General features: G+C 37.9%; 1 protein-coding gene across 4 annotated transcripts in view; it reads right to left on the reverse strand.

Moving 5' to 3' along the window:
* Positions 1-22,982, reverse strand: part of TMEM245 (transmembrane protein 245) — a 97,601-nt gene that overhangs the window by 35,439 nt on the left and 39,180 nt on the right. For all 4 annotated transcript variants that reach the window (XM_024753659.1, XM_024753660.1, XM_024753661.1 and 1 more), the window contains exons 8-10: positions 13,696-13,778; positions 9,756-9,846; positions 675-773 (exon numbers count right to left, since the gene is read on the reverse strand). In XM_024753659.1, coding sequence (XP_024609427.1) covers positions 675-773; positions 9,756-9,846; positions 13,696-13,778 — 273 coding nt within the window. The remainder of the gene's footprint in view (positions 1-674; positions 774-9,755; positions 9,847-13,695; positions 13,779-22,982) is intronic.

The raw sequence follows: 22,982 nt of genomic DNA on the forward strand, positions 1-22,982 counted from the left end.
TATATATATATAAAACCTCATTAAATTTTTTTATTCATTCCATATGGAAATGACATATATTCAGTATACTGGGTTAAGTAAAATACATTATTAAGATTAATTTCACCTGTCCTAGTTTTTTTTTAAATGTGGTCACTAGAAAAATCAACATTACATGTATGACTTGCATTCATTACATTTCTACTGTACAAATCTGGTCTAGAGGATGGGATGCTGTTGATGGTAATGAACAGAGGATGGAATACTGATACACCAGAGACTGGTAGGTTCTGCCATGGAAACTAATCATCAATTCAAGCTGACTTTTAGTGACCTGAGGTTTAAGAACCTGCAGCTTGGGCATCCCTGGTGGCGCAGTGGTTGAGAGTCCGCCTGCCAATGCAGGGGACACGGGTTCGTGCCCCGGTCCGGGAGGATCCCACATGCCGTGGAGCAGCTGGGCCCGTGAGCCATGGCCGTTGAGCCTGCGCGTCCGGAGCCTCTGCTCCGCAATGGGAGAGGCCACAACAGTGAGAGGCCCGAGTATCACAAAGAAAAAAAAAAAAAGAACTTGCAGCTTAAAAATGTCAATAAATAAAACCCCAATGTTAACACAATCCTACCTGGTCAATGAGTCCATAAAATAAAAGGACACTATTAGTTTACAACTGAAATCCTTAGCTAAAATAACTTACCTTTACAAACCAAGAATGATACAGTCTGTCCCAAAGTTCTAGCACTTGCTTTTCAATTACGGCAGTATTGTTCACCTTATCTCCAAGAATTTTATGCAGCTGGAAGAAATACAGATATAATCTGGTTTAATATTTCAGGCAACAATTCAGTAAAATTAATACATGCTGGGTCTTTATATTTGTACCAAATCAAACTAAAATGTTCTAGCCTATTTAATTGCCTCTAACCACATTAGGTTCTTTTCTAAAACTCTACTCCTCAATATCCCCAGTAAATTTCCTCTCTCCCACCTTTTTGCTTCTTTTTTCTTTCCTTTATTCTTAGGTCTCGACTCCTTGATCTTGGACCTGTAGCCTCTAGAATTGTGAGAAAATTAATTTATGTTGTTGAAGCACAAAGTTCATGGTACTTTGTTATGGCAGCCCTACCAAAACTAATACAGTTCATCTCTACCAATCACATGGGTACTATCTGATATTCAAGCTTCCATCTACAGCCCAGATCTCTCCCTTGAGCTCCAGCTATGTATGTCCGATTGTATGTCTACTTAAGGTATTTAATATGCCCTGAAACAGAATTACCAATCTACATGCAACACCTACACCCCACTACCACCTCCAATTCTTTTTATCTAAATGTACAGCTATCCTTCTAGTTGGACAAACCAAAAACTTCCTTCCCTTGCACTCCATAACCAATCCATGAGCAATTCATGTCAAGACAACCTCAAAAACATATCCCAAACATGACAATTTCTCTCAATTCCCACTGCTACGATCTTAGTCCAACTCGTCAACATCTCACGTGGACTATCAGAATAATCTTTCAATTGGTCTCCCTGCCTTCTTCATTCTTGCCCACTCCTCCATAAAGCAGCCAAGATGAGCTTTCAATATCCTAAACCTGGCCATATCCCTGTTTTAAAGTCCTCTGTAGCTAAATTAAAATCCCAAGTTCTTTATGACCTAAAGGCTTGTCTCATCACCACATCCCCTATTCCAGCCACAGTGACCTTTCTTTCCCTCATTCAAGCTCCTTCCCATCTCAGGGCCTCTGAATTTTCTATGCCCTCAACTTGAAACATTCTTTTCGAAGACCTTCATAAACTGCCTCCTTCTCACCACTCAAGTCTTAGTGAAAACATTACCTTCTCAGAGGCATTTTCTGGCCATTCTAGCTAAAGCATCACTTGGAGTTACTCTCTACGACATCACTCTGTTTACTCTGGTCACAGCACTTTCAGATCTGAAACTTTTGTTTGCACGTTTAATGCTTGTCTCCTTTCACCCGGAATGTAAGGCTCTAGGAGAGCTGTAACTCTTTCTGGTTTACTGCTTTTCGCCAGGATTTAGAACAGTGCCTGACACGTTTGTGCACTGGCTGTCGCCTTCTTCATTCTTGTCATCAGAGAAGGGACACAGGAAATGCGCTCATTACTTATTCTCTTGCTGTATCAGGGCAGTATCTCTAGATACAAATTTTAAAAAGAGAATACAAGTACAATGGATAGTTAAAGCGAGGATGTTGTATGACACAGGCCTAGAGCCCGTACTCTGCAACAAGAGAAGCCACTGCAATGAGAAGCCCGCGCACAGCAATGAAGAGTAGCCCCCACTCGCCGCAACAAGAGAAAACCCATGCACAGCAACAAAGACCCAACGCAGCCAAAAATAAAAATAAAAAATAAATAAATTAAAAAAAAGAAAAAGATAAGGTGACCATATGTACATGGGTTTATCTCTGGGCTTTCTATCCTGTTCCATTGATCTATATTTCTGTTTTTGTGCCAGTACCATAATGTCTTGATTACCGCAGCTTTGTAGTATAGTCTGAAGTCAGGAAGCCTGATTCCTCCAGCTCCAATTTTTCTTTCTCAACATTGCTTTGGCTATTCGGGGTCTTTTGCATTTCCATACAAATTGTGCAATTTTTTGTTCTAGTTCTGTGAAAAATGCCATTGGTAGTCTGATAGGGATTGCGTTGAATCTGTAGATTGCTCTGGGTAGCACTGTCATTTTCACAATGTTGATTCTTCCAATCATGTACATGGTACATCTCTCCATCTGTTTGTATCATCTTTAATTTCTTTCATCAGTGTCTTATAGTTCTCTGCATACAGGTCTTTTGCCTCCTTAGGTAGATTCCTAGGTATTTTATTCTTTTTGTTACAATGGTAAATGGGAGTGTTTCCTTAATTTCTCTTTCATATTTTTCATCATTAGTGTATAGGAATGCAAGGGATTTCTGTACATGAATACTGCTATTTTACGAAATTCATTGTTTAGCTCTAGTAGTTTTCTGGTAGCATCTTTAGAATTCTCTACGTATAGTATCCTGTCATCTGCAAACAATGTCAGTTTTACTTCTTCTTTTCCTATTTGGATTTCTTTTATTTCTTTTCCTTCTCTGACTGCTGTGTCTAAAACTTCCAAAATTACATTCAATAACAGCAGTAAGAGTGGGCAACCTTGACTAGTTCCTGATCTTAGAGGAAGTGGTTTCAGTTCTTCACCACTGAGAACGATGTTGGCTGTGGGTTTGTCATATATGGCTTTTATTATGTTTAGGTAGGTTCCCTCTATGCCTACTTTCGGGAGAGTTTTTATCACAAATGGGTGTTGAATTTGTCGAAAGCTTTTTCTGCATCTGTGAAATTATCATTTTTTATTATCATTTTTTATTCTTCAATTTGTTAATATGGTGCATCACGTTGATTGATTTGTGTATAATGAATAATCCTTGCATTCCTGGGATTAACTCCACTTGATCACGGTAGACGGTCCTTTTAATGTGCTGTTGGATTCTGTTTGCAAATATTTTGTTGAGAATTTTTGCATCTATGTTCATCAGTGATATTGGCCAGTAGTTTTCTTTTTTTGTGACACCTTTGTCTGTTTTTGGTATCTGGGTGATGGTGGCCTCATAGAATGAGTTTGGGAGTGTTCCGCCCTCTGCTATATTTTGGAAGAGTTTTGAGAAGGAGAGGTGTTAGCTAGTCTATAAATGTTTGATAGAATTTGCCTGTGAAGCCGTATGGTCCTGGGCTTTTGTTTGTTGGAAGATTTTTAATCACAGTCTCAATTTCAGTGCTTGTGCTTGGTCTGTTTATATTTTCTATTTCTTCCTGGTTCAGTCTCGGAAGGTTGTGCTTTTCTAAGAATTTGTCCATTTCTTCCAGGTTGTCTATTTTATTGGCATACAGTTGCTTGTAGTAATCTCTCATGATCCTTTTTATTTCTGCAGTACAGCTGTTACTTCTCCTTTTTCATTTCTAATTCTGTTGATCTGAGTCTTCATTTTTTTCTTGATGAGTCCCGCTAATGGTTTATCAATTTTGTTTATCTTCTCAAAGAACCAGCCTTTAGTTTTATTCATCTTTGCTATTGTTTTCTTCATTTCTTTTTCATTTATTTCTGATCTGATCTTTATAATTTCTTTCCTTCTGCTAACACTGAGTTTTGTTCTTCTTTCGCTAATGCTTTAGGTATAAGCTTAGGTTGTTTACTTGAGATTTGTTTCTTGAGGTAGGATTGTATTGCTATGAACTTCCCTCTTAGAACTGCTTTCGCTGCATCCCATTGGCTTTGGGTCGTCATGTTTTCATTGTCATTTGTTTCTAGGTATTTTTTGATTTCCTCTTTTTTTCAGTGATCTCTTGGTTATTTAGTAGCGTCTTGTTTAGCCTCCAAGTGTTTGTATTTTTTACAGTTTTTTTCCTGTAATCAATGTCTAGTCTCATAGCATTGTGGTCAGAAAAGATACTGGATATGATTTCAATTTTCTTAAATTCACCAAGGCTTGATTTCTGACCCAAGATATGATCTATCCTGGAGAATGTTCCATGAGCACTTAAGAACACTAATGATGAAAAATTTGAAAGTGAAATTAAGAAAACACTCCCATTTACCATTGCAACAAAAAGAATAAAATATCTAGGAATAAACCTACCTAAGGAGACAAAAGACCTGTATGCAGAAAGTTATCAGATTCTGATGAAAAAAATTAAAGATAATATAAATAGATGGAGAGATATACCATGTTCTTGGATTGGAAAAATCAACATTGTGAAAATGACTCTTATTACCCAAAGCAATCTACAGATTCAATGCAATCCCTATCAAACTACCACTGGCATTTTTCACAGAACTAGAACAAAAAATTTCACAATTTGTATGGAAACACAAAAGACCCCGAATAGCCAAGGCAATCTTGAGAATGAAAAACGGAGCTGGAGGAATCAGGCTCCCTGACTTCAGACTATACTACAAAGCTACCGTAATCAAGACAGTATGCTACTGGCACAAAAAGAAAAAAACAAATACTGTATGCTAACACATATACATGGAATCTAAAAAAAAAAAAAAATGTTCACGAAGAACCTAGGGGCAAAACGGGAATAAAGATGTAGACTTACTAGAGAATGGACTTGAGGATATGCGGAGGGGGAAGGGTAAGCTGGGACAAAGTGAGAGAGTGGCATGGAAATATATACACTACCAAACGTAAAATAGATAGCTAGTGGAAAGCAGACGCATAGGACAGGGAGATCAGCTCGGTGCTTTGTGACCATGTAGAGGGCTGGGATTGGGAGTGTGTGAGGGCGGGAGAAGCAAGAGGGAAGAGATATGGGGACATATGTATATGTATAACTGATTCACTTTGTTATAAAGCAGAAACTAACACATCATTGTAAATCAATTATACTCCAATAAAGACGTTTAAAAAAAAAGTGTATTCTGTTGTTTTTGAATGGAATGTCCTATAAATATCAATTAAGTCCATCTTGTTTAATGTGTCATTTAAAGCTTGTGTTTCCTTATTTATTTTCATTTTGGATGATCTGGCCATTGGTGAAAGTGGGGTGTTAAAGTCCCCTACTATGATTCTGTTACTGTCAATTTCCCCTTTAAGGCTGTTAGCCTTTGCCTTAAGTATTGAGGTGCTCCTATGTTGGGTGCATAAATATTTACAATTGTTATATCTTCTTGGATTGATCCCTTGATCATTATGTAGTGTCCTTCTTTGTCTCTTGTAATAGTCTTTATTTTAAAGTCTATTTTTTCTGATACGAGAATTGCTATTCCAGCTTTCTTTCGATTTCCATTTGCATGGAATATCTTTTCCCATCCCCGCATTTTCAGTCTGTATGTGTCCCTAGGTCTGAAGTGGGTCTCTTGTAGACAGGATATATACGGGTCTTGTTTTTGTATCCATTCAGCCAGTCTATGTCTTTTGGTTGGAGCATTTAATCCATCTACATTTAAGATAATTATCGATATGTATGTTCCTATTCCCATTTTCTTAATTGTTTTGGGTTTGTTTTTGTAGATCTTTTCCTTCTCTTGTGTTTCCTGCCTAGAGAAGTTCCTTCAGCATTTGTTGTAAAGCTAGTTTGGTGTCGCTGAATTCTCTTAACTTTTGCTTGTCTGTATAAAGGTTTTAATTTCTCCATCGAATCTGAATGAGATCCTTGCTGGGTAGAGTAATCTTGGTTGTAAGTTTTTCCCTTTCATCACTTTAAATATGTCCTGCCACTCCCTTCTGGTTTACAGAGTTTCTGCTGAAAGATCAGTTGTTAACCTTATGGGGATCCCCCTGCATGTTATTTGTTGCTTTTCCCTTGCTGCTTTTAATATTTTTTCTTTGTATTTAATTTTTGATAGTTTGATTAATACGTGTCTTGGCATGTTTCTCCATGGATTTATCCTGTATGGGACTCTCTGTGCTTTTTGGACTTTCTTGACTATTTCCTTCCCCATGTTAGGGAAGTTTTTGACTATAATCTCTTCAAATATTTTCTCAGACCCTTTCTTTTTCTCTTCTTCTTCTGGGACCCCTATAATTCTAATGTTGGTGTGTTTAATTTTGTCCCAGAGGTCTCTGAGACTGACCTCAATTCTTTTCATTCTTTTTTCTCTATTCTGCTCTGCGGTAGTCATTTCCACTATTTTACCTTCCAGGTCACTTATCCGTTCTTCTGCCTCAGTTATTCTGCTATTGATTCCTTCTAGATAATTTTTAATTTCATTTATTGTGTTGTTCATCATTGTTTGTTTGCTCTTTAGTTCTTCTAGGTCCTTGTTAAACGTTTCTTGTATTTTCTTCTTTCTATTTCCAAGATTTTGGATAATCTTTACTATCATTACTCTGAATTCTTTTTCAGGTAGACTGCCTATTTCCTCTTCATTTGTTTGGTCTGGTGGGTTTTTACTTTGCTCCTTCATCTGCTGCATATTTCTCTGTCTTCTCATTTTGTTTAACTTACTGTGTTTGGGGTCTCCTTTTTACAGGCTGCAGGTTCATAGTTCCCGTTGTTTTTGGTGTCTGCCCCCAGTGGGTGAAGTTCGTTCAGTGGCTTGTGTAAGCTTCCTGGTGGAGGGGACTGGTGCCTGTGTTCTGGTGGATGGGGCTTGATTTTGTCTTTCTGGTGGGCAGGGCCACATCTAGTGCTGTGTTTTGGGGTGTTGTGAACTTAGTATGATTTTAGTCAGCCTCTCTGCTAATGGGTGGGGTTGCTCCTGTCTTGCTAGTTGTTTGGCATGGGGCATCCAGCACTGGAGCTTGCTGGCCATTGCATGGAGCTGGGTCTCACCATTGAGACAGAGATCTCTGGGAGAGCTCTCACCGATTGATGTTACATGGTGCAGGGAGGTCTCTGGTGGTCCAATGTCCTAAACTCGGCTCTCCGACCTCAGAAGCTCAGGCCCAACACCTAGCCAGGGCACCAAGACCCTGTCAGCCACACGGCCAGGTATGTGGGGATTTTCTTGTCTTTTGGGAAGTCTGAGGTCTTCTGCCAGCATTCAGTATGTGTCCTGTAGGAGTTGTTCCACATGTATATGTATTTTTCATGTATTTGTGGAGAGGAAGGGGACCTCCACGTCTTCCTCCTCCACCATCTTGAAGGTCCTCCAATTCACCCATTTAAGAGTGTAACTCAACAGTTTTTTAGTACATTCACAGTTATGCAACGATTACCAAAATCAATTTTGGAACATATTCATCCCCCCAAAAGAAAACTCCATACTCATTAGTAATCAATCCCCCATTTCTCCCCAATCCCCCTACCCCTGAAAACCACTACTCTACTTTGTTTCTGTAGATATGCCTCTTCCACACATTTTATATAAATGGACGTGGTCTTTTATGACCGCTTCCTTTACACAGCCTAATGTTTTCAAGGTTCATCCATGTTGTAAAATGTATCAGTTCATCCTTCCTTTTTACGGCCAACTAATATCCCAGTATGTGGCTATACCACATTTTATTTATCTATTCATCAGTTAATGGACATTCAATGGTTGCTTTTAGATATTATCCCTGTGTCTTGCAAATGAGGATCACAAATATTTTACAATGTTTCGTAGCAATATCATCTCTCTTCAGCTGTCTTCCCTTTTAGAATCCTGAGCAAAAGGTTTCAAACCTATCTTTTCTCTAAGTAAATTGAAATTTACTTCTTTAAAATCTAAGGCACATTTCTCCAGCTATCCAAATTCCCCTTCTTTATCCTTTTCCCAAATACGTAAGAATTCCAGAATAAAAATTTCTCCTGAACAGATAATTCAAAAGTTAAACGCTATGCTTTCCATAGAATAAGTCAGGCATATATATATATAAAAGTCTAAAAGCCTTCTGCAATGACTGGATCTTTCTTCTATGATAGTTCTGAGATGCATATCCACATACAGTGGACCTTTGACCAACACAGGTTGGAACAGCACAGGTCCACTTACATGTGGATGTTTTTCACTAAATATGTACTACAGTGCTCCACAGTCTGTGGTTGGTTGAATCTGAGGATGTGGAACCAGGTACATGAGCACCAACTGTAAAGTTATATGGGAGTTTTTTGACCACAGAGAAGGTTAGCACCTCTAACCACCACATTGTGCAAGGGTCAACTGTACTTAACTTTCATTTATTCAATAAATATTTTTTTAAAACTTCCATGTGACAGTTGATTTGGTTATCTGGCATGGACCCAGGAAGATCAGTAACACATTTTTCTCTTAAGTTGACCACAATTTAAGTTGACCACAATTCCATCCTCAGGTTAGCAGATTACTGTGTGTACAATGTCATTTCCAAGATACCTTTTTTGAGATTTTGTTTTTGAATTTTAAACAAGAAATCACACACTGATACTTTTTTTCTGGCACACATCTCACTGCAACAAATCTTGTCAATCCCTAGACAATCCTAATTACTTCAATACATTAAAACTTCAAATTACCTTCATTTCCATAGGCAAAACTAGGGGGGAAAAAAAGAGATATCCCAAATCCATATCATGGAGTCTGAGCTTAGCTGTGATAACTGTGCCTTCTCCTCTGTCTTTCATCTCCCCTTCACTAAGCTTCAGCTTCCTGTCTCTACATCCTGGATCACATAAATACCCCTTCTTAAAATACACTCGTCCTTCTCTATATTCATCCAGGACCTATCATTCCATTCCTTCAAGGTTTATCTCAAGTGCCACATTAAAGCACTAAACTCAGTTCCGGGCACACACTTCTAGCATACCACAGTAGAAAGAGCAAGGGATTTGGAATTACTCTTCAGTTTGAAACCAAGCTCTGCAATTTACTACATGACCATAGGGAATTTACTTAGCTTTGCTAAGTCTGTTTCCTCATCTATAAAGGGGATAAAATAATTCAGACTACAATAAGTTTCTTGGAAAGATTAAATGAAACAAATTGGAAACTGCCAAGCACAGTTATCAGCAAATAATAAAATATAATATGTGTTAATACCTTTTTCTCCACAAAGCCTTATTTGTCCACCCAAGCTTAGTGATCATTCTGTTCTAAAGCACAAATAATGAATCAGAACTATCTTGAACATGAAACAAAAGGCCTACCTCTCAGACTGTTCAGGCTATCAGCACTAATCAATATGATCATCCAGAAGGTTTAATTTCATCGTATATTGCTTGTTGACTTGCAGATTTAAGCCTATCTCAAAAATAGAAATTGTTCTAAACAGAATCTCCATTTTTGCTTTATCAAAGCAAGAAGTCACTACCCATGAAGACCCTGCAAAGAGAAAGCCGCAAAAAGAGGCTCTTCCCTTACCTTGTGGGTTATCCATTCTCGTCCATACTGATACACATTGTTAGCCGCGGAATTAAGGGCTCTTTGGACTACCTGAGCCTCAGGAAGCCAACTAATTTAAAATAAAGAGAGAAAACATGAAAACCTAATGCAGTGCACTGCACCAAACTCTTGGAACTTAATTTTTTAAACACTGATTAACTGACATCACACACTTACAAATGTAATAATCTTATAGTATAATAACATGAACAGGAAATTTGGATCTCTAAATAGAGATGTGACTTGGGAGAAATTAAGAGCTTTTAAATTACTCCAGTATTTATAGATTCATTAGTGGTTTGAAGAGACTGTTGAATATTTTCAGTTACATGGTACTACATTTTAGGGGAAATTATAACCTGTATTATTATTCAAAAATGTGAAATTCACAGAGGTATCTGAATAGATCCTTAATGACTGACAAACATCTATTAGGCCTGATAAAAAAAATCTTGCTGGCTGCTGTGAAAACACTTTGCCACTGTATTCATGCAGGTGTCCTAAGAGCAAAAGATAAAGAGGAGCTGCTGTGAGGCCAAGTCAAAGGCTTTGGCTCAGTCCAGACCTCCTCACAACCAGTACCCTCTAGGAGACATGGGGCCAGAAACAACCTGAGCAACCTTTGCTGGGACAAACTGGGACACACCTTGGTCTTATATCAACCATGGCCTCTAAATTGAGCTTCTTGCTTCAGATATTTACTACATCAGCCAATCACTAACTCTCCTAGCCTCAGTCAAAAGGTATCCCTCAGGTGAAACCAAGCTCCTACAATTAGGACTGGCCTACCCTCATCTTCCTGGGTAAAGATTAATCTCTATCACAGTATGACCTACCAAGAGAACAGCCCCAATTAAAAACAGCTTCATCTACTGGGTTCCTCCCAAGTAAGGGCAGGGCTAAGTGACGTTCAGTACCACCGTGGTGCCATCTCCTAATGCAGGTCCTGAGAATCAGCAGGCTTGAGACTAGTGAGTAGTAAGTAGAAAATGAGTTCTAGACTAACAATACTGTCCAGGAAAAGAATTAAGATGTGTTCCAACTTCAACTTCATTTTCTCTGAAGCTCTACTAGGCTGATCCTACCCTAAGTATTTCTAATTTATACTTCAGCTCACCAAGCACATCCACAGGAAGTCGAGGTACCTATGTAGGGCACACAAAATGTGTACCACACTGGAAGAAAGTATATCTAATCAATTCTTAACTGTATCACCTCCACTAAGAGCACCCACATGAATTTCCCACAAGGTCAACTGCCATCTTCAGGACAAGAATCCACTGAGTACTGAGATTTGCAAGAAACTATTAATTCATGACCACCCCCCGAATCTGCTGCAAAAGAATCAGACCTCCCACAAATTACTGAAGTCTAAATAGCTTTTAAATTCTTTCCTGCATAGAATATTATTCAGCAATAAAAAGGAACTTACTATTGCTACATACAACATCTTCAGTGGACTTCAAGGGAATTATGCTAAGTGAAAAAAGCCAATCTCACAAGGCTGCATACTCTATGATTAGATTTATGTATCATTCATCAAACAACAATATTATAGATATGGAGAACAAAATACTGGTTGCCAAGGGTTAGGAATATGTTGGAGGAGGAGGTAGAGGGTAGGTGTGGCTAAAAGGGGCAGCATGAGGGAGCCTTGTGGTGATGGAACAGTTCTGTATCTTGACATGGTGTTGATAGCTAACAGGAAGCATGATAAAACTGCAGAGAACACATATAACATACACGCACATACACATACACAAGTGCATGTAAAACTAGTGAAATGTCGATTTCCTGGTTTTGTTATTGTATAGTTATACAAGATGACAACAACGGTACAGAAGGTGGGGCGAAGAGTCCAGGGGACCTCCCTATACATTTCTTTGCAAGTCCCTGTGAACTTTATAAGTATTCCCACATTTACAAACAAAAACAACTGGGCTTCTCTGGTGGCGCAGTGGTTGAGAGTCCGCCTGCTGATGCAGGGGACACGGGTTCATGAAACTACTCTGATCTGGGGCTCCCCAGTTTGTGTGTGCCTTCAAAACAATAGTAGAGATAGTACTATTACAATTGAAAACCAGTACAGAAGGGCTTTGGACTTATTTCCACTACAGAAGAATGACCACCAAAGAAAAAGAGCCCCCTTCTAAGGAGATAATTAAGGCTGCCAATTTTTTAACTTCACTCCAGATCACTCTCCTGAACTGTACACCAACATAACCAATAGCCTACTAGATGCCTCTGTTGACACTTACCATAAACACCTCAAACTCATCAGGTAAAAAGTAAGTGAATTAGTTTTCCCACCATATCTGCTTTTCTTTTTCCTATCTTGATGAATCCACCATCATCCACTAAGTTCCAAAGCTTGAAACATTAGAGTCACGCTAGGTTTCGTTTTCCTATACCCAATTAATCACCAACTAACCCCCTTAAGATCTTACAAATCTGTCTGTCCTGTTCACTCCACAACAACGGTCCACAATTAAGAGCTTTACTGCCTCTCACCTAGTTTTACTCTAGCTTTTAACTGGTCTAAGAGGCTCAAGTCTTGGAACACCTTCCACCTTTTCTCCACAGCACAGAGGGAGACTGTTACAGAATAAAATCTGATCAATGTTACTTCTTATATCCTTCACTAAGACAATGAACATACCTATCACTCTCAAAGGTTTCCCTGCGCCCCTCTGTACTCCCTCCCTGGAACCCACCCCTATCCACACACAGCCACTGATCTATCTGTCACTAGATTAGTGTTTTCTAGAACTTAACATAAATGGACTCATATCATATAGACTCTCTTCTGCTTGACTTCTTTCATTCACCATAATTATTCTGAGATTCATCCATGTTGCCGCATGAACTGACAGTTCATTTTTGTTTAATGCTAAGTATTATTCCCTTGAATGGATATACTACAGTTTGTAACTAATCAGAAATATTGAGAACAAGCACTGAGTATGCTCTGGGTAATAGGAGATAAGTGGGTAGAAATATAACAGAAATCCTTCTGAGAATATTTAAATATGATTTTAAACCAAGTTCAAGGAATGTCCTAAGCAGGTTTTATATAAAGAAATAAAGTCAAGTCAAAGGAAAAAACCAAGTAAAATCTCAATTTATAATCTTAAAACTGGCAGAGTATTTCCTAAAATAAATTAGTGACCACCCTGGCGTTAGTAAAAAAGGTCATGTAATTTGTCATCAAGTTCAATTAGGTGAACAGCATAGTCCAGCTGAACACTCTCCACAAAGACATAAAAACCCTCTCACAGAAGCCAAATTAAACAAGTACACAAAGTGATCCTCTAAGACAGGGGTTAGCAGATTTCTTCTGTAAAGGGCCAGAATGTAAATAAATATTTTAGGCTTTTCGGAACATATAATCTGTACCACAACTACTCAATTCTGTCTGCCTTTGTAGCCCCAAAACAGCTACAGACAACATGTAAATGAACGGGTATAGGTTGTTCCAATAAATCTCTATAAGAACAGGTGGCTGGATTTGGCCCTGAGCCACAGTTTGCAACCCTGCCACAAAAACGATACAATATGGGAACACTGCTGACTGTGCCATGGGGGACTGTCACAAATTCCTTAGCCTTTGATCCTGCATCCTCATCTGTGAAATGGGGATAATCTCTTCAACCTACTGAGGAACACATAACACAATGTAGGTGAAAGCTTAGTAAGTCACAAACACGTGGAAAACTGTGAATCTCAATTCAAATATACGAACTCCCCCCTCCCCACCATCCCATTACATGCTATTCTTATGCAAAAATGACAACATTCATCAAAGCCTTGGCAAATTCTTTTCTCTTCCAAGGTAACTGTATCAATGAAGATCATTTCATGCAAACAGACATAGAACCTTGGCCAACCATCTCTATTTTTGTCAAAACAACATTCTTACTTTGCCCACTCAGGGTGATTTGCTAGAGTTTCATTAATCAAATTGCTTGTGACTTCAATCATGTGTACACTCTCTTGATGTACCTGTATTATGGGTAAGAAGAGAAAAGAATCTCAATAAAAATTAAACCCAATTTAACATTTATTTTCTACACTATTATTGGAACAATGCTTTTAGAGTCAAGTAATTATACATCTTAGTTTCAATTAACTTAGAAACCTCCACTGAACAGCCGCTATCGATAATGTCCTAGGACACAAACTATGGGAAATAAATTGTGCAGAACAGCTCCCTATCTTCAAGCTCAACGATGGGGGGAGAAATGTAAATAGATACAAATACTTCCAAATATATACAACATAAATATATAGATATATTTAGTTCACATAAGTGTATGTGTGCATAGTGTATGTATGTGTGTGTGTGTGTGTATATATGCAATATCAACACTACATGGGCTTTACAATTATAAGGCAATGTGAGACATACAGGGAAATAATCAACCGAGTAAGGTTTGTGAGTAAAGTAACCCAAGTGAAAATGAATCTCAGAATTTATCCCCCTCAAAATGAGGGGGATAAAAAAGGAGAAGCCAATGTCAAGGAACATGTTCTATATGATTTTACTATTTTTAAAAGTATTAAATGGAGATTGGTTCAAGATGGCGGAGTAGAAGGACGTGCACTCACTCCCTCTTGTGAGAGCACTGGAATCACAGCTAACTGTTGAACAACCATCGACAGGAAGACAATGGAACTCACCAAAAAAACACCCCACATCCAAAGACAAAGGAGAAGCTGCAATGAGATGGTAGGAGGGGCAGAATCACAATAAAATCAAATCCCATAACCACTGGGTGGGTGACTCACAAACTGGAGAACACTTATACCACAGAAGTCCACCCACCAGAGTGAAGGTTCTTCACCCCATGTCAAGATTCCCAACCTGAGGGTCCAGCAACGGAAGGAGGAATTCCCAGAGAACGAGACTTTGAAGGCTAGCGGGATTTGATTGCAGGATTTGGAAAGGACTGGGGGAAACAGAGACTCCACTCTTGGAGGGTACACACAAAGTAGTGTGCTCATCAGGATCCAGGGGAAAGCACAGTGACCCCATAGAAGACTGAACCAGACCTATCTGCTAGTGTTGGAGGGTCTCCTGCAGAGGCAGGGGGCGGCTGTGGCTCACTAAGGGGACAAGGACACTGGTAGCAGAACCTCTGGGAAGTACTCCTTGGTGTGAGCCCTCCCAGAGTCTGCCATTGGCCCCACCAAAGAGCCCGGTAGGCTCCAGTGCTGGGTCGCCTCAGGCCAAACAACCAACAGGGAGGGAACCCAACCCCACCCATGAGCAGACAATCAGATTAAAGTTTTACTCAGCTCTGCCTGCCAGTGCAACACCCAGCTCTACCCACCACCACTCCCTCCCATCATGAAGCTTGGACAATCCTCTTAGATAACCTCATCCACCAGAGGGCAGACAGCAGAAGCAAGCACTACACTCCTGCAGCCTGTGGAACGACAACCACCATCACCGGAAGATAGACAAAATGAAAAGGCAGAGGACAATGTACCAGATGAAGGAACGAGATAAAACCCCAGAAAAACAACTAAATGAAGTGGAGGTAGGCAACCTTCCAGAAAAAGAACACAGAATAATGATAGTGAAGATGATTCAGGACCTTGGAAACAGAACAGAGGCAAAGATCGAGAAGATGCAAGAAACGTTTAACAAGGACCTAGAAGAATTAAAGAACAAACAGAGATGAACAATACAATAACTGAAATGAAAAATACACTAGAAAGAATCAATAGCAGAATAACTGAGGCAGAAGAATGGACCTGGAAGACAGAATGGTGGAATTCACTGCCATGGAACAGAATAAAGAAAAAAGAATGAAAAGAAATGAAGACAGCCTAAGAGACCTCTGGGACAACACTAAACACAACAACGTTCGCATTATAGGGGTCCCAGAAGGAGAAGAGAGAGAGAAAGGTCCAGAGAAAATATCTGAAGAGATTATAGTTGAAAACTTCCCTAACATGGGAAAGGAAATAGCCACCCAAGTCCAGGAAGTGCAGAGAGTCCCAGGCAGGATAAACCCAAGGAGAAACACGCTGAGACACAGAGTAATCAAATTGACAAAAATTAAATACAAAGAAAAATTATTAAAAGCAACAAGGGAAAAATGACAAATAACATACAAGGGAACTTCCATATGCTTATCAGCTGATTTCTCAGCAGAAACTCTACAAGCCAGAAGGGAGTGGCACAATATACTTAGGGTGATGAAAGGGAAGAACCTACAACCAAGATTACTCTACCTAGCAAGGATCTCATTCAGATTTGATGGAGAAATCAAAAGCTTTACAGACAAGCAAAAGCTAAGAGAATTCAGCACCACCAACTCAGCTTTACAACAAATGCTAAAGGAACTGCTCTTAGTGGGAAACACAAGAAAAGAAAATGACCTACAAAAACAAACCCAAAACAATTAAGAAAATGGTAATAGGAACATACATATCAATAATTACCTTAAATGTAAATGGATTAAATGCTTCAACCAAAAGACACAGGCTTGCTGAATGGATACAAAAACAAGACCCATATACATGCTGTCTACAAGAGACCCACTTCAGACCTAGGGACACATACAGACTGAAAGTGAGGGGATGGAAAAAGATATTCCATGCAAATGGAAATCAAAAGAAAGATGGAGGAGCAATACTCATATCAGATAAAATAGACTTTAAAATAAAGAATGTTACAAGAGATAAGGAAGGAAACTGCATAATGGTCAAAGGACCAATCCAAGAAGAAGATAAAACAATTATAAATATATCTGCACCCAACATAGGAGCACCTCAGTACATAAGGCAAATGCTAACAGCTATAAAAGAGGAAATCGACAGTAACACAGTAATAGTGGGGGACTTTAACACCTCACTTACACCAATGGACAGATCATCCAAACAGAAAATTAATAAGGAAACACAAGCTTTAAATGACACAACAGATCAGACAGATTTAATTGATATTTATGGGACATGCCATCTGAAAACAGCAGATTACACTTTTTTCTCAACTGCACACAGAACATTCTCCAGGATAGATCATATCTTGGGACACAAATCAAGCCTCGGTAAATTTAAGACAATTGAAATCATAACAAGCAACTTTTCGACCACAATGCTATGAGATTAGAAATCAATTACAGGGATAAAAACGTAAAAAACACAAACACATGGAGGCTAAACAATACGTTACTAGATAACCAAGAGATCGCCGAAGAAATCAAAGAGGAAATCAAAACATACCTAGAAACAAATGACAATAAAAACAGGACGATCCAAAATTTATGGGATGCAGCAAAAGCAGTTCTAAGAGGGAAATTTATAGCAATACAATCATACCTCAAGAAACAAGAAAAATTTCAAATAAACAATCTAACCTTACATCTAGAAGAACCAGAGAAAGAAGAACAAACAAAACCCAAAGTTAGCAGAAGGAAAGAAATCATAAAGATCAGAGCAGAAATAAATGAAATAGAAACAAAGAAAACAATAGCAAAGATCAATAAAACTAAAAGCTAGTTCTTTGAAAACAAAATTGATAAACCTTTAGCCAGACTCATCAAGAAAAAGAGGGAGAGGACTCAAATCAATAAAATTAGAAATGAAAAAGGAGAAGTTACAATGGACACCACAGAAATACAAAGCATCATTAAGAGACTTCTATAAGCAACTCTATGCCAATAAAATGGAAAACCTGGAAGAAATGAATAAATTCTGAGAAAGGTATAACATTCCAAGACTGAAGTAGGAAATAAAAGAAAATATGAACGACCAATCACAAGTAATGAAATTGAAATTGTGATTAAAAATCTTCCAACAAACAAAAGCCCAGGACCAGATGGCTTCACAGGTGAATTCTATCAATTAGAGAAGAGCTAACACCCATCCTTCTCAAACTCTTCCAAAAATTGCAGAGGAAGGAACACTCCCAAACTCATTCTATGAGGCCACCATCACCCTGATACCAAAACCAGACAAAGATACTAATCCCAAACTCATTCTATGAGGCCACCATCACCCTGATACCAAAACCAGACAAAGAAACTAAAAAAAAAAAAAAAAGAAAATTACAGACCACTATCACTGATGAATATAGATGCAAGAATCCTCAACAAAATACTAGCAAACAGAATCCAACAACGCATTAAAATGATCATACACCATGATCAAGTAGGATTTATCCCAGGGATGCAAGGATTCTTCAATGTATGCAAATCAATCAATGTGGTACACCATATTATCAAATTGAAGGATAAAGACCTTCAATCATCTCAATAGATGCAGAAAAAGCTTTTGACAAAATTCAATACACGTTTATAATAAAAACTCACCAGAAAGTGGGCATAGAGGGAACCTACCTCAACATAACAAAGGCCATATATGACAAACCCACAGTAAACATCACTCTCAATGATGAAAAATGGAAATCATTTCCTCTAAGATCAGGAACAAGACAAGGATGTCCACTCTCACCACTATTATTTAACGTAGTTCTGGAAGTCCTAGCCACAGCAATCAGAGAAGAAAAAGAAATAAAAGGAATACAAATTGGAAGAGTAAAACTGTCACTGTTTGCAGATGACATGATACTATACATAAAGAATCCTAAAGATGCTACCAGAAAACTACTAGAGCTAATCAATGAATTTGGTAAAGTTGCAGGATATAAAATTAATACACAGAAATCTCTTGCATTCCTATACACTAACAATGAAAGATCAGAGAGAAATTAAGGAAGCAATCCAATTCACCATCACAACAAAAAGAATAAAATACCTAGGAATAAACCTACCTAAGGAAGTAAAAGACCTGTACTCAGAAAACTATAAGACACTGATGAAAGAAATCAAAGATGACACAAACAGATGGAGAGATATACCATGTTCTTGGATTAGAAGAAGCAACACTGTGAAAATGACTCTACTACCCAAAGCAATCTACAGATTCAATGCAATCCCTATCAAATTACTAATGGCATGTTTTAGAGAACTAGAACAAAAAAAATCTTAAAATTTGTATGGAGACATAAATGACCCTGAATAGCCAAAGCAATCTAGAGAAAGAAACACGGAGCTGGAGGAATCAGACCCCCTGACTTCAGACTATACTCCAAAGTTACAGTAATCAAGATAATATGGTACTGGCACAAAAACAGAAATATAGATCAATGGAACAGCATAGAAAGCCCAGAGATAAACCCACACACCTACAGTCAACTAATCTATGACAAAGGAGGAAAGGATATACAATGGAAAAAAGACAGTCTCTTCAACAGGTGGCACTGGGAAAACTGGACAGCTACATGTAAAAGAATGAAATTAGAACATTCCCTAACACCACACACAAAAATAAACTCAAAATGGATTAAAGACCTAAATGTAAGACCGGACACTATAAAACTCAGAGGAAAACATAGGAGAAACATGCTTTGACATAAATCACAGCAAGATCTTTTTTGACTCACCTCCTAGAGTAATGGAAATAAAAACAAAAATAAACAAATGGGACCTGATGAAACTTAAAAGCTTTTGCACAGCAAAGGAAACTATAAACAAGATGAAAAGACAACTCCGCAGAATGGGAGAAAATATTTGCAAACGAATCAATGGACAAAGGATTAATCTCCAAAATACACAAACAGCTCATGCAGCTCAATATTAAAAAAAAAAAAAAATCCAGTCAAAACAATGGGCAGAAGATCTAAATAGACATTTCTCCAAAGAAGACATACAGATGGTCAAGAGGCACTTGAAAAGCTGCTCAACATCACTAATTATTAGAGAAATGCCAATCAAAACTACAATGAGGTATCACCTCACACTGGTTAGAATGGGCATCATCAGAAAATCTACAAACAACAAATGCTGGAGAGGATGTGGAGAAAAGGGAACCCTCCTGCACTGTTGGTGGGAATGTAAATTGATACAGCCACTACGGAGAACAGTATGGAGTTTCCTTAAAAAACTAAAAATAGAACTACCATACCATATGACCCAGCAATCCCACTACTGGGCATATACCCAGAGAAAACCATAATTCAAAAAGATATATACACCCCAATGTTCACTGCAGCACTATTTACAATAGCCAGGTCTTGGAAGCAACCTAAATGCCCACTGACAGATGAATGGATAAAGAAGATGTGGTACATATATACAATGGAATATTACTCAGTCATAAAAGGGAATGAAATTGGGTCATTTGTAGAGATGTGGATGGACCTAGGGACTGTCATACAGAGTGAAGTAAGTCAGAAAGAGAAAAACAAATATTGTATATTAACACATCTATGTGGAATCTAGAAAAATGGTACAGATGAACCGGTTTGCAAGGCAGAAATAGAGACACAGATGTAGAGAACAAACGTATGGACACCAAGTGGAGAAGGTGGCGGGGCGGGGAGATGAATTGGGAGATAGGGATTCACACATATACACTAATATGTATAAAATAACTAATAAGAACCTGCTGTATAAGAAAATAAAATAAAATTGAAAAATAAATAAATGTATTGAGCACATGGTTGATCTTGGTCAGTATTCCATGTTTACTTGAAAAGAACATGATTCTGCTCTTGTCAATTAGGTCAAATTGCTTGACAATGTTTTTCAATGTTTTATATCCTTACAAATTTTATATCTACTTATTCTGTCAACTATTCCAAGAAGAGTATTAATGAATCCCCAACTATAATCATTGATTTACCTATTTTTCCTTTTAATTCCGAACATTTTGCTTCATGTATTTTATTTTTTAAGATTTTTTTTTTTTGGCTGCACCAGGTCTTAGTTGCAGCACGTGGGATCTTTTGAGGTATGCGGACTTCTTAGTTGCAGCATGCAAACTCTTAGTTATGGTTTGAACCTGGGCCCCCTGCAATGGAAGCACAAAGTCTTACCCACTGGACCACAAGGGAAGTCCCTGCTTCATGTATTTTAGAGCTCTAGTGTTAGAACACACATTTGTAATTTTTTTATCTTACTGCAGTATTAACTTATCATTATGAAAAGTCCTCATTTGTCTCCAGTAATATTTGTTTTAACTACATTGTCTGATATTAATATAATCACTCCACATCTCTTATGTTTACAGTTTGCTTCGTATATATTTTTTCATCCTTTTACTATCAATCTTTTTGGTTCTGAATTTAAATTATATCACTTATAGATACCATTTAGTTGGAACTTGCTTTTTCGTATCCAGTCTGAAAATCTGCCTTTTGTTTAGTTGCCTCATATTTAACATACACACTGATATGACTGGATACAGATCTGCCATTTTGCTATCTACTATCTGTCCCATCTCTACTATTCCTCTTTTATTGCCTTCTTTTGTGGTAAGCAATTATTTTTTTAGTATACTATTTTATTTCCCCTAAAATTTGCATTATTTAGTAGTTGCTGTTTATCTTAACCTTATCATACCTTTAATTTATCACAAGTTATTTCAAGTTAGTATTGACTTACTTCCAGTAAAATATCTATAGGAACTTCATACCAGTTTAGTTCCATTTCCCAGTCCTCTTCTTCATGCAACGGTTATACATACGTAACTTATCTACATATACTATAAACTCTACAATACAGTGTTATAATTTTTCTTTAAATAGGCACATGTTGTCCAAACAAACTGAAGGAGAGGGAAGAATATAACTTTTATATATACTTATATATTTACCAAGTGCTCTTCATTTCTCCCTTTGGATAGAGTTATTTCTAGAGTAATTTCTCTTCAGTCTGAGGGAACTCCTTTAGCATTTCTTATAGTGCAGGTCTCTTTATTAACAAATTCTCAGTTTCACTTTATCTAGAAACGTTTTTATCTTGCCTTTACTTTTAAAGAATAGTTTCACTGATTATAAAATCCTTAGTTGACCACTTCTTTTTTCCCCAAGACTTTGAACATGTCATTCCAATGCCTCCTCGGATTCACTGTTTATTATGAGAATTAACTCATTGTTTTGTTGTTCTCCAGTGTGTGATGTGTAATTTTTCTCTGGCTTCCTTCAAGATTCTTTCTCTCTCTGTTTGGCTTTTAGTAGCTTGACTATGATGTTTCTAGGTGTGATTTTTTTGTTTCTGTGTATTTATTCTACTCAAGGTTTGTCAGGCTTCTTGGATCTGTTAATGCTTTTCATGAAACTTGGGAAGTTTCTGACCATTATTTCTTCAAGTATTTTTCAACTTTTTTTTCTTCTCACTTTCTCAGATTCCAATTACATGTCTGCTAGGTTCTAACAGAAACGTTGATATTGTCCCACAGATCTCTGAGGCTCCAATATTTTTTAAATTTTTGTTCTTCAGATTGTATGCTTCTACTGATCTTTCTTCAAATTCACTAGTTTCCTTTTTCTGGATTGCAAATCTGCTGTTGAGCCTATCTAGTGATTTTTCATTTGTTATTGTTCTTTTCAGTTTCAGTTCAGTCTAGGATTTCTATTTGGTTCTGTTTTATAGTCTCCATTTCTCTGTTGAGTCTGCATTTGCTTACTCATTATTAGCATACTTTCCTTTAATTCTTTCAACATATTTACAATAGCAGCTTTGAATTCTTTGTCTGCTAAATCCAACATGTGGACCACTTAAGTGTCTAATTCTTTGGGTTTTTTTCCCCTTGAGTCACATTTTTGTGTTTCTTTGTATGTCTAGTAATTTTTGGTTAAAAATTGGATGTAAAAAAATGAGTTGTAGGGACTTCCCTGCTGGTGCAGTGGTTAAGACTCCATGGTCCCAATGCAGGGGACCCAGGTTCAATCCCTGGTCAGGGAACTAGATCTCACATGCATGCCACAACTAAGAGTTCACATGCCACAACTAAGGAACCCACTGGCCGCAACGAAGGAGTTCACCTGCTGCAACTAAGGAGCCCACATGCCATAACTAAGAAGCGCGCCTGCTGCAACTAAGACATGGTGCAGTCAAATAAATAAATGAAATACATTTTTAAAAAAATGTGTTGTAGCAACTCTGGATTCTGTTCTGTACCTCTGAAAGCTGTTATTTTGTTTCAGTAAGCAAATAACTTATCTGTAATCAAACTGCAAAGTCTGTCTTCCCTGTCATTAATGTCTCTGCTCAATGTCTTTTATTTTTTGAAAAGCCTAAGGGTTTCCCCTAGATCTGAATAGCTTGACAGACAGCAAATAATTTTGGCAGAAGTTATGCTCAGACACTTCACACTAGGGAGCTTCATCCTGTGCAGCGTGAGATGTGT

The sequence above is a fragment of the Neophocaena asiaeorientalis genome, unplaced genomic scaffold, assembly GCF_003031525.2.
Source record: "Neophocaena asiaeorientalis asiaeorientalis breed wild unplaced genomic scaffold, Neophocaena_asiaeorientalis_V1.1 scaffold342, whole genome shotgun sequence".
Lineage (NCBI taxonomy): Eukaryota > Metazoa > Chordata > Mammalia > Artiodactyla > Phocoenidae > Neophocaena > Neophocaena asiaeorientalis.